The sequence below is a fragment of the Lithobates pipiens genome, unplaced genomic scaffold (genome assembly GCF_037356315.1).
Source record: "Lithobates pipiens isolate NorthernLeopardFrog02 unplaced genomic scaffold, aLitPip1_a1.2 Scaffold_16, whole genome shotgun sequence".
NCBI classification, from domain to species: Eukaryota; Metazoa; Chordata; class Amphibia; order Anura; family Ranidae; genus Lithobates; species Lithobates pipiens.
This window is the reverse complement of record NW_027507748.1, coordinates 634,542,751-634,556,268: the sequence shown is the minus strand read 5'-3', so window position 1 is coordinate 634,556,268 and position 13,518 is coordinate 634,542,751. Positions and strand designations below refer to the sequence as shown.

At 42.6% G+C, this 13,518-nt stretch overlaps 1 protein-coding gene across 1 annotated transcript in view; it reads right to left on the bottom strand.

Annotated features, from left to right (window-relative positions):
- LOC143983985 (mitochondrial ornithine transporter 1-like) overlaps positions 1-13,518 on the bottom strand; it is a 40,577-nt gene extending 27,059 nt beyond the window's left edge. The window contains exons 1-2 of the mRNA XM_077484206.1: positions 13,275-13,518; positions 4,637-4,713 (exon numbers count right to left, since the gene is read on the bottom strand). Coding sequence (XP_077340332.1) covers positions 4,637-4,691 — 55 coding nt within the window. The 5' untranslated portion in view covers positions 4,692-4,713; positions 13,275-13,518. The remainder of the gene's footprint in view (positions 1-4,636; positions 4,714-13,274) is intronic.

The window sequence follows — 13,518 nt, the reverse complement described above, 5'->3', positions numbered from 1 at the left end:
AATGTAACAGGCCAGTTCCCCACTGCCCACCAATGTAACAGGCCAGTTCCACACTGCCCACCAATGTAACAGGCCAGTTCCACACTGCCCACCAATGTAACAGGCCAGTTCCACACTGCCCACCAATGTAACAGGCCAGTTCCCCACTGCCTACCAATGTAACAGGCCAGTTCCCCACTGCCCACCAATGTAACAGGCCAGTTCCACACTGCCCACCAATGTAACAGGCCAGTTCCACACTGCCCACCAATGTAACAGGCCAGTTCCACACTGCCCACCAATGTAACAGGCCAGTTCCCCACTGCCTACCAATGTAACAGGCCAGTTCCACACTGCCTACCAATGTAACAGGCCAGTTCCGCACTGCCCACCAATGTAACAGGCCAGTTCCCCACTGCCCACCAATGTAGCAGGCCAGTTCCACACTGCCCACCAATGTAAGAAGCTGATTTCCCACTGACCAGCAATGTAAGAGACTAGTTCCCCACTGCCCACTAATGTAAGAGGCCAGTTTTCCACTGACCACAAATCTAAGGGACCAGGTCTCCACTGACCAACAATGTAATAGGCCAGTTCCCCAATGACCACCAATGTAAGAGGCCAGTTCTCTTCAGACCACCAATGTAAGAAGCCAGTTCTCCACTAAACACAAATGAAAGGGGGCGCTACACTGATTAATCTAAGGGGGCACTACAATGAATGCCATCTAATGGGGCACTACACTGTCCACCAATGTAAAGGAGAAGTTTTGCACTGGCACCAATCTAACAAGACACTCCATTAGCCATCAGTGGCCATGTAAGAGGCCACTTTTCTGCTGAACAGTAAAATGATGGAACGCTATAATGACAAACAATGTAAGAGCAATCTATAATGACCACTAATGTAATATTTCTGTCTAATATTATTATTTATAATATTATTTGTGTCATGATTATGGGTGAGCTCACTGTTTGCAAAGAACACTGGCTGTTTGGATGTTCGCCCAAATGCCGAACATTTAGGACGTTTGGCATGGACTAACATGACAGCTTCTGGCTGTCAGTGGTTGTTGAGGAAGCGGAGGGTGCTTGGGTATCACAGTAGGCTCCCTTATTGAATGAAACAGGCCGGGACATGCTGACGTCATCGCGATACAGCGTAGGTTGGATGGGCGACCGCTTTCTATGTAAGTGTATTTCTTTACATTTATTAAATTTGTTATACGGAATTATTCTATGGTGAGTCTTATTTCCATCTCCCTGTACTGCCTTTCTGCTTCACGTGATGCTGTTGACGGTTCCGGCCTGTTTCATTCAATAAGGGAGCCTACTGTGATCATGGTCTGAGGAGGTGCTGTGGAGATTGACTATGGGCATGAAATCGCTTGCCTTTTGGTAAGCGCATATTTTGTGTGGTGGTGGTCACGATCCTTGGTGTGGTTTGGTTGCACAGAAGATTGAACACTTTGTATTTTTATTTTTACATGATTATTACACATATTATTACCAATTTTTTTTTATTATTATCACTAATATATATTTTTTACCTTTCCTTTTTTATTGCTACTATTAATCAAATTATTTTTATTTTTCCATGAATTCTTATGAAATTTAGGCATTTATTACGTTTTCACTGGACTATTTTTCATTTATTGGACTTTTTTATCACTTCACTGGGATTTTTCGAATTTCATTATTAAAGAGGGATTCCACCTACAAAAAAAATATTAAAAGCCAGCAGCTATAAATACTACAGCTGCTGACTTTTAATAAATGGACACTCACCTGTCCCAGGGTCCACTGATGTTGGCAGCCGAGACCGATCGATCGCTCGGCTCTCGGCTGCTGCCGTCGCCATTCTCAGTGAGGGAATCAGGAAGTGAAGCGAAGCGGCTTCACTTTCCGGTTCCCTACTGCCCATGTGCGAGTCGCGCAGCGCAATGGGAATGGTCCGCACTGTCTCTGGGACCCGTGTGTGTCTCAGCAGACAGTGCGGCGGGACAGAAAGAGGCATAGACTCCCGTGGGAGTCTATGCCCGGAAGTGGGTGCAAATACCTGTCAAATGTGACACCGGAGGGGGGGAGGATTCTGATGAGTGGAAGTTCCACTTTAGGGTGGAACGCCGCTTTAACACTTGTTATTTATAATTCTTTTTATAAATTATGGTATGTTTGATTTATTAGAGGGGTAGATCGACTTTTTTTCACTACTATTGCAATCAATTAATCACTCATAAGTGTTTATATTTAATTTTAATTTACAGAATTTATGTATGTGCGCGGCTTTTTTCTTTTGTTATCTTATTGTGTTTACGTGTATCTTGTAAAACTGAGCTGCAGCGATTTTTAGTTGTACTAGTGTAGATTTAGGTTTAGCGTGGTATTTATTTTTCTTTATGATTTATTAAACATTTGGGCGTTTTTACTTCTAGGTAATGTTTTTTCATGAATGAGTGGTGGGCAGTATCTAGGGGACCCCTTATAATTTAAGGGGGCTTCCAGGATCCGATATGCCCCCCTGCTTGCAGACCCCTAAAAACATCAGGGTTATGCTCCCCCCCATGTTGAGGGCATGTGGCATGTGGCATGGTCCAGGAGGAAAGTAGGGGATGTACACTCACCCCCCCCCCCCCCCACCCATTCCTGGCCAAACAGTCTGAATGCTTGGATTAGGGGTCTGGTATGATTTTTTTTTTTTGCATGGAGATCCCTCCAAAATCCAAAGTATAGTGGAAGGGTCTTGTATGGATTTCCTGGGGGACCTCGCACATTTATTTTGCATGAGGCAATGCCTTATAATCAATACCAGGCTCAAAGTGTCTGGTATAAATTTTGGGGGAATGGTGTGTAGGCTCCTATGTGCTGTTAAAAAAAAAAAAAAAAAAAAAGAAGAAGCTGGCATAGAATTGTCATTTACTAGAAATTTTACACACGCTTTTCCTTTGGAAATGGAACTTCTGTACATCACAGAGATGAAGTTCTTCAAAGGCAGGGTTTAGGGGACCTCAGGCTTAATATTTAGGGGAATTGGTAATTTAATGTTTCACTTTAAGCATTTAAAAAAAAATCATTGCTCCTGGCCAAATGGAATTTGCAAATGCATTGGTACATTTTTTGACACCACCTTGCCTATTAGCCCAGAAATTGGCCACCCTAGTCATCAATATTAGGCACCTTTCACACGTGGCAGACTCTCATGAGATCAGCAGGAGATCTGTCCTCTGATCCCCTGCTGACAGGTTCGTGTCCGCTTCGTTTCTGCAGAGCGGACACAGACCGAGAGCCCGCTCTGCTCTGACCAGCAGGGGATCAGCAGACACAAACCGAGCCCGCTCTGCTCTGACCAGCAGGGGATCAGCAGACACAAACCGAGCCCACTCTCTTTGACCAGCAGGGGATCAGCAGACACAGACCGAGTCCACTCTGCTTTGATCAGCCGGGATCAGCAGACACAGAACTGGGCCCGCTCTGCTCTGATCAGCTGGGATCAGAAGAAACAGACCAAGTCCATTCTGCTCTGATCAGCAGGGGATCAGCAGACACAGACCGAGCCCGTTCTGCTCTGATCAGCAGGGGAGCAGCAGACACAGACCGAGCCCGTTCTGCTCTGATCAGCAGGGGATCAGCAGACACAGACTGAGCCCGTTCTGCTCTGATCAGCAGACACAGACTGAGCCCGCTCTGCTCTGATCAGCAGACACAGACTGAGCCCGTTCTGCTCTGATCAGCAGACACAGTCTGAGCCCGCTCTTCTCTGATCAGCCGGGGATCAGCAGACACAGACCGAGCACACTCTGCTCTGATCAGCAGACACAGACCAAGCCCACTCTGCTTTGATCAGCAGGGGATCAGCAGACACAGAACGAGCCCATTCTGCTCTGATCAGCAGGGGAGCAGCAAACACAGACCGAGCTCGCTCTGCTCAGGCGGGATCAGCAGACACAGACCGCACCTGCTCTGCTCTGATCAGGAGGGGATCAGCTGACACACACCGAGCCTGCTCTGCTCAGCAGGGATCAGCAGACTCAGACCGAATCATTATGCTCCGATCAGCTGGGGATCAGCAGACACAGACAAAGCCCATTCTGCTCTGATCAGCAGGGGATCAGCGGACACAGACCAAGCCTGCTCTGCTCTTTGGACCAGTGGGTGTAAAATTTGTTTACCCCTGACTGCCCTCTGATCTGATCCGCCTAGATGGAAGGGAACAGATCCCCTTTGGGATTTTTTTGGGGACCGGATTGGAAGTTGGCAGATATAAACAGACACAAATCCATAGGGGTGAATGGAGGGTCCAATCTGGTCCGCCTGAAGAACTGACAGGAGGACCTAATCAGACCCTTCATGTGAAACGGACCTTATTAGTTACTGCTCGTTTAGAAGAGGGAGATGTTAAAAATGGATCAGCCCTGGGTGTGTCATATAAATTAGGTAGGTTGCTGAATTTTTTATTTCCTGGAAAAGAATTGCACAGCTCACAATATGATTTCTATTTTCCTCATACACATCACCGGTATCATACAATACCCCGTGCTATAAAATACCTTTTCAGAGAGCTTAAGTTCACTAAAGCATTGCAACACCATAAACAATAATATAATAACAGGTAGGTGATTTCATCAATGTGCTGACATGCCCACATGCCTCTGACTCACCTATAGCTCCAGCAGTGAGATCTATAGCTGCTTGTAGAGCTGAGTTAGGCGCCATGATTCTGATACGCAGTTTCTACCTAGGGAGGAAAATCACACAATATTTACTTCTACTTGAAGTGGTTTTAAACATTATTTAGCTCAATGCCTTCCTTGCATTAAAGTGGATGTAAACCCAATGTCATCCTTTCTAAATGACTGCCATAGGGGTTATCTAGAAGGATATACATGCCTCCTGCATGTATCTTTACCTGTCAAATGTCTCCCCTCTGTCTGTTATGAGACCCGAAAAACTGCAGATTCTGTGGGTGGATCTGTTGTCTGAAGCTCGGTGGGTGGAGTCGTGATGTCAGTGGACTCCCCGCCCAGCTCTACACTCCCCTTATCAATATGCATTTTCTCCTGTGTATTTCTTACACTGAACTTCTGCTATGATCTCTAACATCCAGTGAAAAGACAGGAAAGTCCCCACATGACTTCAGCATGCCAAATCATGCTGAGGTGGGGAACATCCAATCCTTGCAGAGCAGCAGAAGAAAGGAGTGGGAGGGAATTAAAAAACAATGCATGTCTTAGGCTAGTGCACGAGATATGTAAATCACCTGTCACTCACAGCAAGGGGGAGGATTTGACAAAGTTTTTCTCTGTTTGTCAAGATTTATCTCACTGAACAATAAAAGATGATTGCTCAGAGATGGATTAACTCTTTGTGGGAAGACTGGGCTCAAATGATAGGAAATCGTATACTCTACATTATGACATAAAAAAAATAAAAATAAATTTGGTTTACATCCACTTTAAAGTAAAATGATTAGCGTACAGTCCAGTTCACACATTGTGCTTGCTTCACTTCAAATATGATAGCCTATGTCGCTTTCTTGGTGCTTCAAATTGTCTCCAAAGCCTCCATAGAAGTCTATGACAACACTTGCTAACAGCACCTGCAGATTTTGAGAGGCTTTTTTCCCAGAATGGGAAACCAAGAAGTGAACCTGAAAGATGTCACCAGCAGTCACTTCCGGTTCATGTGTATATATTCTGGGATTGTCTGGTGCAAGACGTCACATCTAGTGTGAAGTGTGAAGCAGCAGGTAGGTGAGCGGGGTCCGGATTGGAGTGAAGCAACTAGCAGATGGCACACATGGCGTGCAACATGGGAACGCTATAGTGGAAGGGTAATAATAAGCTGGAGATCTGCTGAGTGGGCATACTACTGAGCCGAGGTTCTACTGGACCCCATTAAAAACAAATAGAAAATCAATACACACTGGGCATTTGGCAAGTTTCATTAACCACTTCAGGACCAGCTGTCGCAGTTTTACTGCGTCAGGTTGGCTTGGCTGGGCAAATTGGCTTTTTTCTTTTCCTTTTGGCTACTAGGGGCACGCGCATGCGCCCGGAGCCGATGCGAGTGCCCAGTGGGCGCGATGGCTGCCAGGCACCTGCGATTGCTCTTGACAGAGCAAGACCTGGTATCTGTGTGTGTAAACACACAAATACCAGTTCTTTCAGGGGAGTAGAGACAGGTTATATGTTCATACTAAATATCGTCGCCATTACTAGTAAAAAAAAAAAATAATAATAATAAAAATGCCATAAATCTATTGCATATTTTGTAGATGCTATAACTTTTGTGCAAACCAATCAATATACGCTTATTGCGATTTTTTTTTAACCAAAAATATGTAGGAGAATACATATCGGCCTAAATTGAGGAAAACATGTATTTATTTATTTTTTTAAATCTGGGATATTTATTATAGCAAAAGTAAAAGATAATGGGGGTTATTTACTAAAGAAAAAAGTCCACTTTGCACTGAAAGTGCACTTAGAAGTAAAGTCGCTGTAGATCTGAGGGGGACATGCAAGGAAAATAAAAAAACAGCATTTTATCTTGCACATGATTGGATGATAAAATCAGCAGAGCTTCCCCTCATTTCAGATCTACCCCTTAGATTTTGAGCGACTGCACTTCCAGTGCAAAGTGGATTTGCCTTTCGTAAATAACCCCCATTGTGTTTTTTTTTTCAAAATTGTCGCTCTTCTTTTGTTTAAAGAGCAAACAATAAAAGCCGCAGAGGTGACCCAATACCACCAAAAGAAAGCTCTATATGTGGGGGTAAAAAAAGTATGTCAAATTTTGTTTGGGTACAGCGTCGCACTAGCGCGCAATTGTCAGTTAAAGCGACGCAGTGCCGCATCGCAAAAAAAATGCCCTGGTCATTGAGTAGCCAAATCTTTCCGGGGCTGAAGTGGTTAAAGCTTCAAAAAACATCACAGGAGCATCAAAAACACATCAAAAAGTATGTTTAATAAAGTGTATTAAAGTTGAAGCAAAATGTAAATGAGCCCTAGGTATAGCGCTTTCCAAAAAAGCAGTATAGTTAGGCTACACATAAGGACATTTAGGGGGTTATTTACGAAAGGCAAATCCACTTTGCACTGCAAGTGCAGTCGCTCTAAATCTAAGGGGTAGATCTGAAATGAGGGGAAGCTCTGCTGATTTTATCATCCAATCATGTGCAAGCTGAAATGCTGGTTTTTATTTTCCTTGCATGTCCCCCTCGGATCTACAGTGACTTTACTTCTAAGTGCACTTTCAGTGCAAAGTGGATTTTCCCTTAGTAAATAACCTCCTTAGTAATAATCAATCAATTATTATGATTTTGGAAAAGTTCAGTTCACAAAAAATGTATGCACCAAAGTATAGGACCATAGGACTAAAACTGCCTGTATGTGTGAGGAGGTAAGATATACTACTAGGGCCGAAACAACTAATTGATTATGAAATTAATCGATTGCTATTTTCATAATCGATTAATCGGCCAGTAACATAACGGGGTTAAAAAAACTAAAACAAGCCCTTTATAGTACAAAAAGAGCAAATAATCGCTACCGTAAATATTACTTTCACTGCTGCACAGTAAAAAAAATTAACCCCTTACAGTAGCGATTATTTGCTCTTTTTGTACTATAAAGGGCTCGTTTTCTTTTTTTTAACCCCATTATGAGTTACTAAACGTCTAAACGTTCACACCTATGCGTTTTTTGGTGCTTTTTGCAGAAACGCATCACAGTTCATTCAACGTTCACATCCTTGCTTTTTTCAGCTGCTGCGTATTTGGAAAGGGTCAGGGACTTTTTTCAAATGCAAAAACTGTGCTTTTTTTGGTTCAATAGACTTCAAAGGAGAAACTGCAGAAATGCATGTAATGCATTTTTGCAGCAATTTTTTTTTATCTGCCAAAATCAAAAAAGCCTAAAAAAAATGCAAAAACGCAAATTGCAGCAAAATCGCGTTCGCAAAAAATCAAAACGCATAGCAGAAAGCACTGTAGAAACAGATCAAAAGCAAACTGCATAGGTGTGAAGCGAGCTTTTTGCCGGCCACGTGGATCAATTTTCAGATGAGAATATTCAGACAAAAAATCTTTGTACATTCGGTGAATGAAAGAATGTTGTTTGAAATTGTTTGAAATGAATGTAATTTCTGAACAAAAACCACGTACACCGTCTGAAAATTTTCTATTTAAATTTTCCCGTCACTGAGGTTGAAAACAAATGTTGATTTGACACCACTAACGATTGGAAAATCGAATGAACATTCTTAAAATGATTTATTTATTTTTTTGAAAGAAGACATTGTTTTTATATGGCCAGCATATAATAATATATTACAGGTCTGTTTGAAAATCTGCAGAACAGTCTTTTTCTTTTCTATTAAATAAAAAAAAAAATGATCTCAGAGTCTGATGATATTTACCAGATTCAACCTCTAATAGTATATCTAATAGTATATACAGTATATCTCTTCTAATAGTATATTCAGTATATCTCCTCTAATAGCATATACAGTATATCTCCTCTAATAGTATATACTGTATATCTCCTATAATAGCATACACAGTATATCTCCTCTAATAGTATATATTGTAGATCTCTTCTAATAGTATGTACAGTATATCCCCTCTAATAGTATGTACAGTATATCCCCTCTAATAGTATGTACAGTATATCCCCTCTAATAGTATATACAGTATATCTCCTCTAATAGTATATACAGTATATCTAATAGTATATACAGTATATCTCTTCTAATAGTATATACAGTATATCTCCTCTAATAGTATATACAGTATATCTCCTCTAATAGCATATACAGTATATCTCCTCTAATAGTATATACTGTATATCTCCTATAATAGCATACACAGTATATCTCCTCTAATAGTATATATTGTATATCTCTTCTAATAGTATGTACAGTATATCCCCTCTAATAGTATGTACAGTATATCCCCTCTAATAGTATATACTGTATATCTACACTAATATTATATACAGTATATCTCTTCTAATAGTATATACAGCATATCTCCTCTAATAGTATATACAGTATATCTCTTCTAATAGTATATACAGTATATCTCTTCTCTCCGTTATTCTCAGAGTGGATTAGATATTTTGCTCCCTAACCATATAGTTGGTTATTTATTTATATTTACCACTGCATAGAAATATTTAAGAATAAATTGACTTTTTTTTAAGCTTTACATATTAACTGAATTATACACCGCACTTTAAGGTTATTAACCGATTAATTGAAATAATAATCGGCCAACTAATCGATTATGAAAATAATCGTTAGTTGCAGCCCTATATACTACCTATTCCTTATCACACTCCAAAGTACAAAGATAGAACTTTTTCTTCCACTCAGAATGGTGGAAGTTGTTTGTTGGTGACTAGTTATGCATAGTGCAGGGCGCTGCTTAGTTCTTTTAAAGGGGGTAAGGGATATATCATGTATTTAGCCCCCCCCCCCCCCCGTTTACATCAGTGCGATTTGTCATGCGATTTGAACATTTCGAATCACATAAGTTGCACCCTATTGTCTGCAATGAAAGCGGTCAAACCGATTTTGAAAGTAGTTCTTGCACTACTTTTTGCAAGTTCAGGCGCATGAAGTCGCACAGATGTCTTCCAAGTAGCACCTGAAGTAGCACTCATTTGAAATCATGCTGCTTCAAGTGAAGGAGCACGATTTCAAAATCCTGCTCAGTGTGATCGGGGTGTTAAATGAATTAATAATGTTTTTATTCAATAATGTAAAGATGTGTTTTATGATGTATAAGCTAAGGTTCACATCTATACGGGTGTGGGACTGCATTTAAATTGCATGGGTTACTGCACCTGCAGCAGAAACACGCTGCTGTTTAGCAGATGCATGGGGGTGCCATTAATTCTTAATGTACTGAAAAGCATAGCACCAATGGGCATAGTTTCCATGCAGGTACAGCAAATGGATGGGCTGCTTTGCCCACACGAATACAGCCACGTGGAAATCGCATAGATGTGAACCTAGCTTTCATTGGCTTGGGGTTGAAAATCTGTTAAAAAAGAAAAAAAGTTTTCCCAATTTCCCGGCTTTTATTGCTGTCTGTGCCCGTGTTAGGGAGATTCACCCTTTTATTTTGTACTGTTTACTGTTATCACTGAGAGTGAGCGCGGCTTTGAAGCCGGATCCCAGTGCGACTTCGACACGACTTGAATGCGACGTCTTTGATCGAAGTCAATGCAAGTCATAACTAAGTTGGACCAAATGTAGTGCAGGAACCTCTATCTAAGTTTGGAGCGACTCAAGTTGCAGTGAATGGGGTCTGACTTCTGATTCAACAAGTGCTCCAAGGTCGGAGCGATTGTCGCATCAGTGCGAACCGGGCCTGAAAGTGAAAGAAAATGCCAAATTTGGGGTTGTCTCCAGAAAACTAATAAAGGGGAAATCTTCCAATGGGAACACTAGTTCTGGTGACAACCAGGGATTCCCTCACTTTGAGGGGGGGGGGGGACCTCCTCTCACTTTCTGTTTAGCTATGGGACAGGAAGTGAAGGGAAATCTCCCCAATGGGACATAGATGGAAAAATATTGACGGGGTTTATAACCCTCCCTTAATCTATCCAAATAAATAAATAAAGTTTTGCCTTTAGTTGTATTTTAAGTTTAAAATACAGCATTAGACTGTGATTGAGTTCATCAGCAAGCCAAACCCTTCTCAGAAACACAATGCAAAGCAGGCCAAAGGCAACAACTCTGGGTCCCTCGCTGGCATCTTGTCCTGGGTGTCACCGGTCTTTGGCTGTCTTCATTGGCCAACGTGGGATAACGTCCCATCTACACATGGGCAGGAGTCAGTCATCCTGGTGTTCTGCCAGATAGTGTCCTGCCATCATATAGTGTCCGCCCCGTACTGTGCATGCGCAGTACGGGGCAGAAGAAGCTTCGGAAAATCTCTGAAGCTGAACGGCGCCTGCGCCGTGAGTGTAGGTGGTAGCCCCACCATCCAAGCGGACATAGGGTTGTGAAAATGATATGGCCCCTCGCGGGGGAGCTTCGCTCGCCACGCTTCGGGCTCGGCCTCGCTGCACTCGGCTCTTTTATATTCCTACTCTATGTCCACTTGGATGGTGGGGATAGAACCTGGACTCACGGCGCAGGCGCGGCAGGCTGGAGCGATAGGGGGGGGTTAGTTTTGGGTGGTGAAGGAGGGGTGTGATCAGGTCTTTTTGCAGCCCCCCCAATCGATGGAGCACCAGCTGCCACTGTTCTGATTATTGTTTTGGTCTCGTTGAGTCTCAGTTGGACCCAATGAGATTTTCCGTTTTAGGATGACATAAAAACCCTCTTTTTATTGGATCATTTACGTGACCCTATATACAGTTGTGCTCATACGTTTACATACACTGGCAGAATTTATGATTTCTTGGCCATTTTTCAGAGAATATAAATGATAACACAAAAACTTTTCTTTCACTCATGGTTAGTGATTGGCTGAAGCCATTTATTATCAGTCATCTGTGTTTACTCATTTTAACCACTTGCTTACTGGGCACTTAAACCCCCTTCCTGCCCAGACCAATTTTCAGTCTTCTGCGCTGTCATTCTTTGAATGACAATTGCGCGGTCATGCTACAGTTTACCCAAATTACATTTTTATCATTTTTTTTCACACAGATAGAGCTTTCTTTTGGTGATATTTAATTGCTGCTGGGTTTTTTATTTTTTGTTAGGCTAGGTTCACACTGCTGCGATGCGGGAACGCTGCGAATCCCGCATCGCATGTCTCCCGGCGGCAGTTTACACTGCCCTATGCAAACTGCTGGGAGTGTCAGTTAAAAGTTAATGACACCTCCAAATCAGTTCGCATATCGCAGTGCAATCTGCAAACTCGGACAGGAATCGGATCGCATGGTGTGAACACCCATGCGATCCGATTCTGCTGCGGACCAAAAAAAGGGTCCTGTACGAATTTGGGCCGGATGCGATGCGAATTCAGCCATACTATCTGTATGGCTGAAATCGCATCGCACAGAGATCGCATGTGATTTGCACTGCAGAGCTTCTGTTTACATTACGTGATCAGCCGTCATTGGCTGACAGCTGATCACATGGTAAGGGTCCGGGACTGACCCCTTACTCGGATCAGCTGAGTCTCATAGACTCGGTGATCACAGAGCGCACCGCATGTGACCCGCAGGGTGGCACAGACAGCACTTGCTTGGGAGGACATCCATGGATGCCCTCCTGGCAATTAAGGCCAGCACTGCAGGCGTCTTTCGGCTATATCGTGGGTGGCAAGTAGTTAAATCATAATGGCAACAGAAAGTACCCAAATGACCCTGATCAAAAGTTTACATACCCCAGTTCTTAATACCGTGTATTGCCCCCTTTACCATCAATGACAGCTGTTGTTCGAAAATGCAATACAAACGCATTACAACACGTGACATCACTGCAGAATTTTTATTCTGTCGTACGTGAATTTTTGCGACTTTAGTAAAATCATCAGATTCGATTTACATGCAAAAAAAAAAAGGTAATCTAATTGTGTGTACCGGGCTTTACAGTCATCCTATTCTGTTCCTACAATGTATTTATGAAGATTAATTGACTACGGGGGTTATTTACAAAAGGAAAATCCACTTTGTACTGCAAGTGCACTTGGAAGTGCAGTCGCTGTAAATCTAAGGGGTAGATCTGCAATGAGTGGAAACTGCTGATTTCATCATCCAATCATGTGCAAGCTAAAATGCTGTTTTTTTTATTTTCCTTGCATGTCCCCCTCAGATCTACAGCGACTTTACTTCCAAGTGCACTTGCAGTGCAAAGTGGATTTGCATTTAGTAAATAATCCCCAATGCATCCACGTTATTTTTTCTGTACTACATTATAAGAAATTCTGAATAAAAACAATGAAACAGAAGAGATGAATGGGGAAATAAATAGCTCATTTATGGAAAGGTCGCCATTAAGAGGTCGTACAATCAGATTGTACAGTGTATGGCCACCATAAGGAGGTCGTACAATCAGATCAGAGGACTCCAATCGCCATCAGTGTCAGGTAGAGATGACAGATCTGTAGGGGGGGGGGGGTCTCCATAGGAGAAGGATAGGCCCCTGTCAGAATGACATCCATATGGAGCAATGTATAGACAGACACCTTGTGTCATACAGGAGGAGGGTCTTTACATCAGGCCATGTTCTCGGTATGATGATGTCACACATATGACTACAGATCCCTCTATATACAGTATATATATATATATATATATGTATATATACACAATGTCAGTGTGTACTCACCATCCGATGACCCTGTGCCAGGAATAAAACCCCGCCTCCAGCTGTCACTAGGCCCCGCCCCTCCTCCTATAGCACGCTGCTGTCTTCTAGGTCAGTCCGGGGAAGGAGCGCGGCCTCTATATATATGAATGGCGGTGACATGGGGGCGGGATCACACGACTCAGGTATAGGACTCGCTGAATGTATGGGAGACAAGGCCACTGATAGAGGGGTGCAGGGGATGCTTTCATCGCGTCATTTCCGC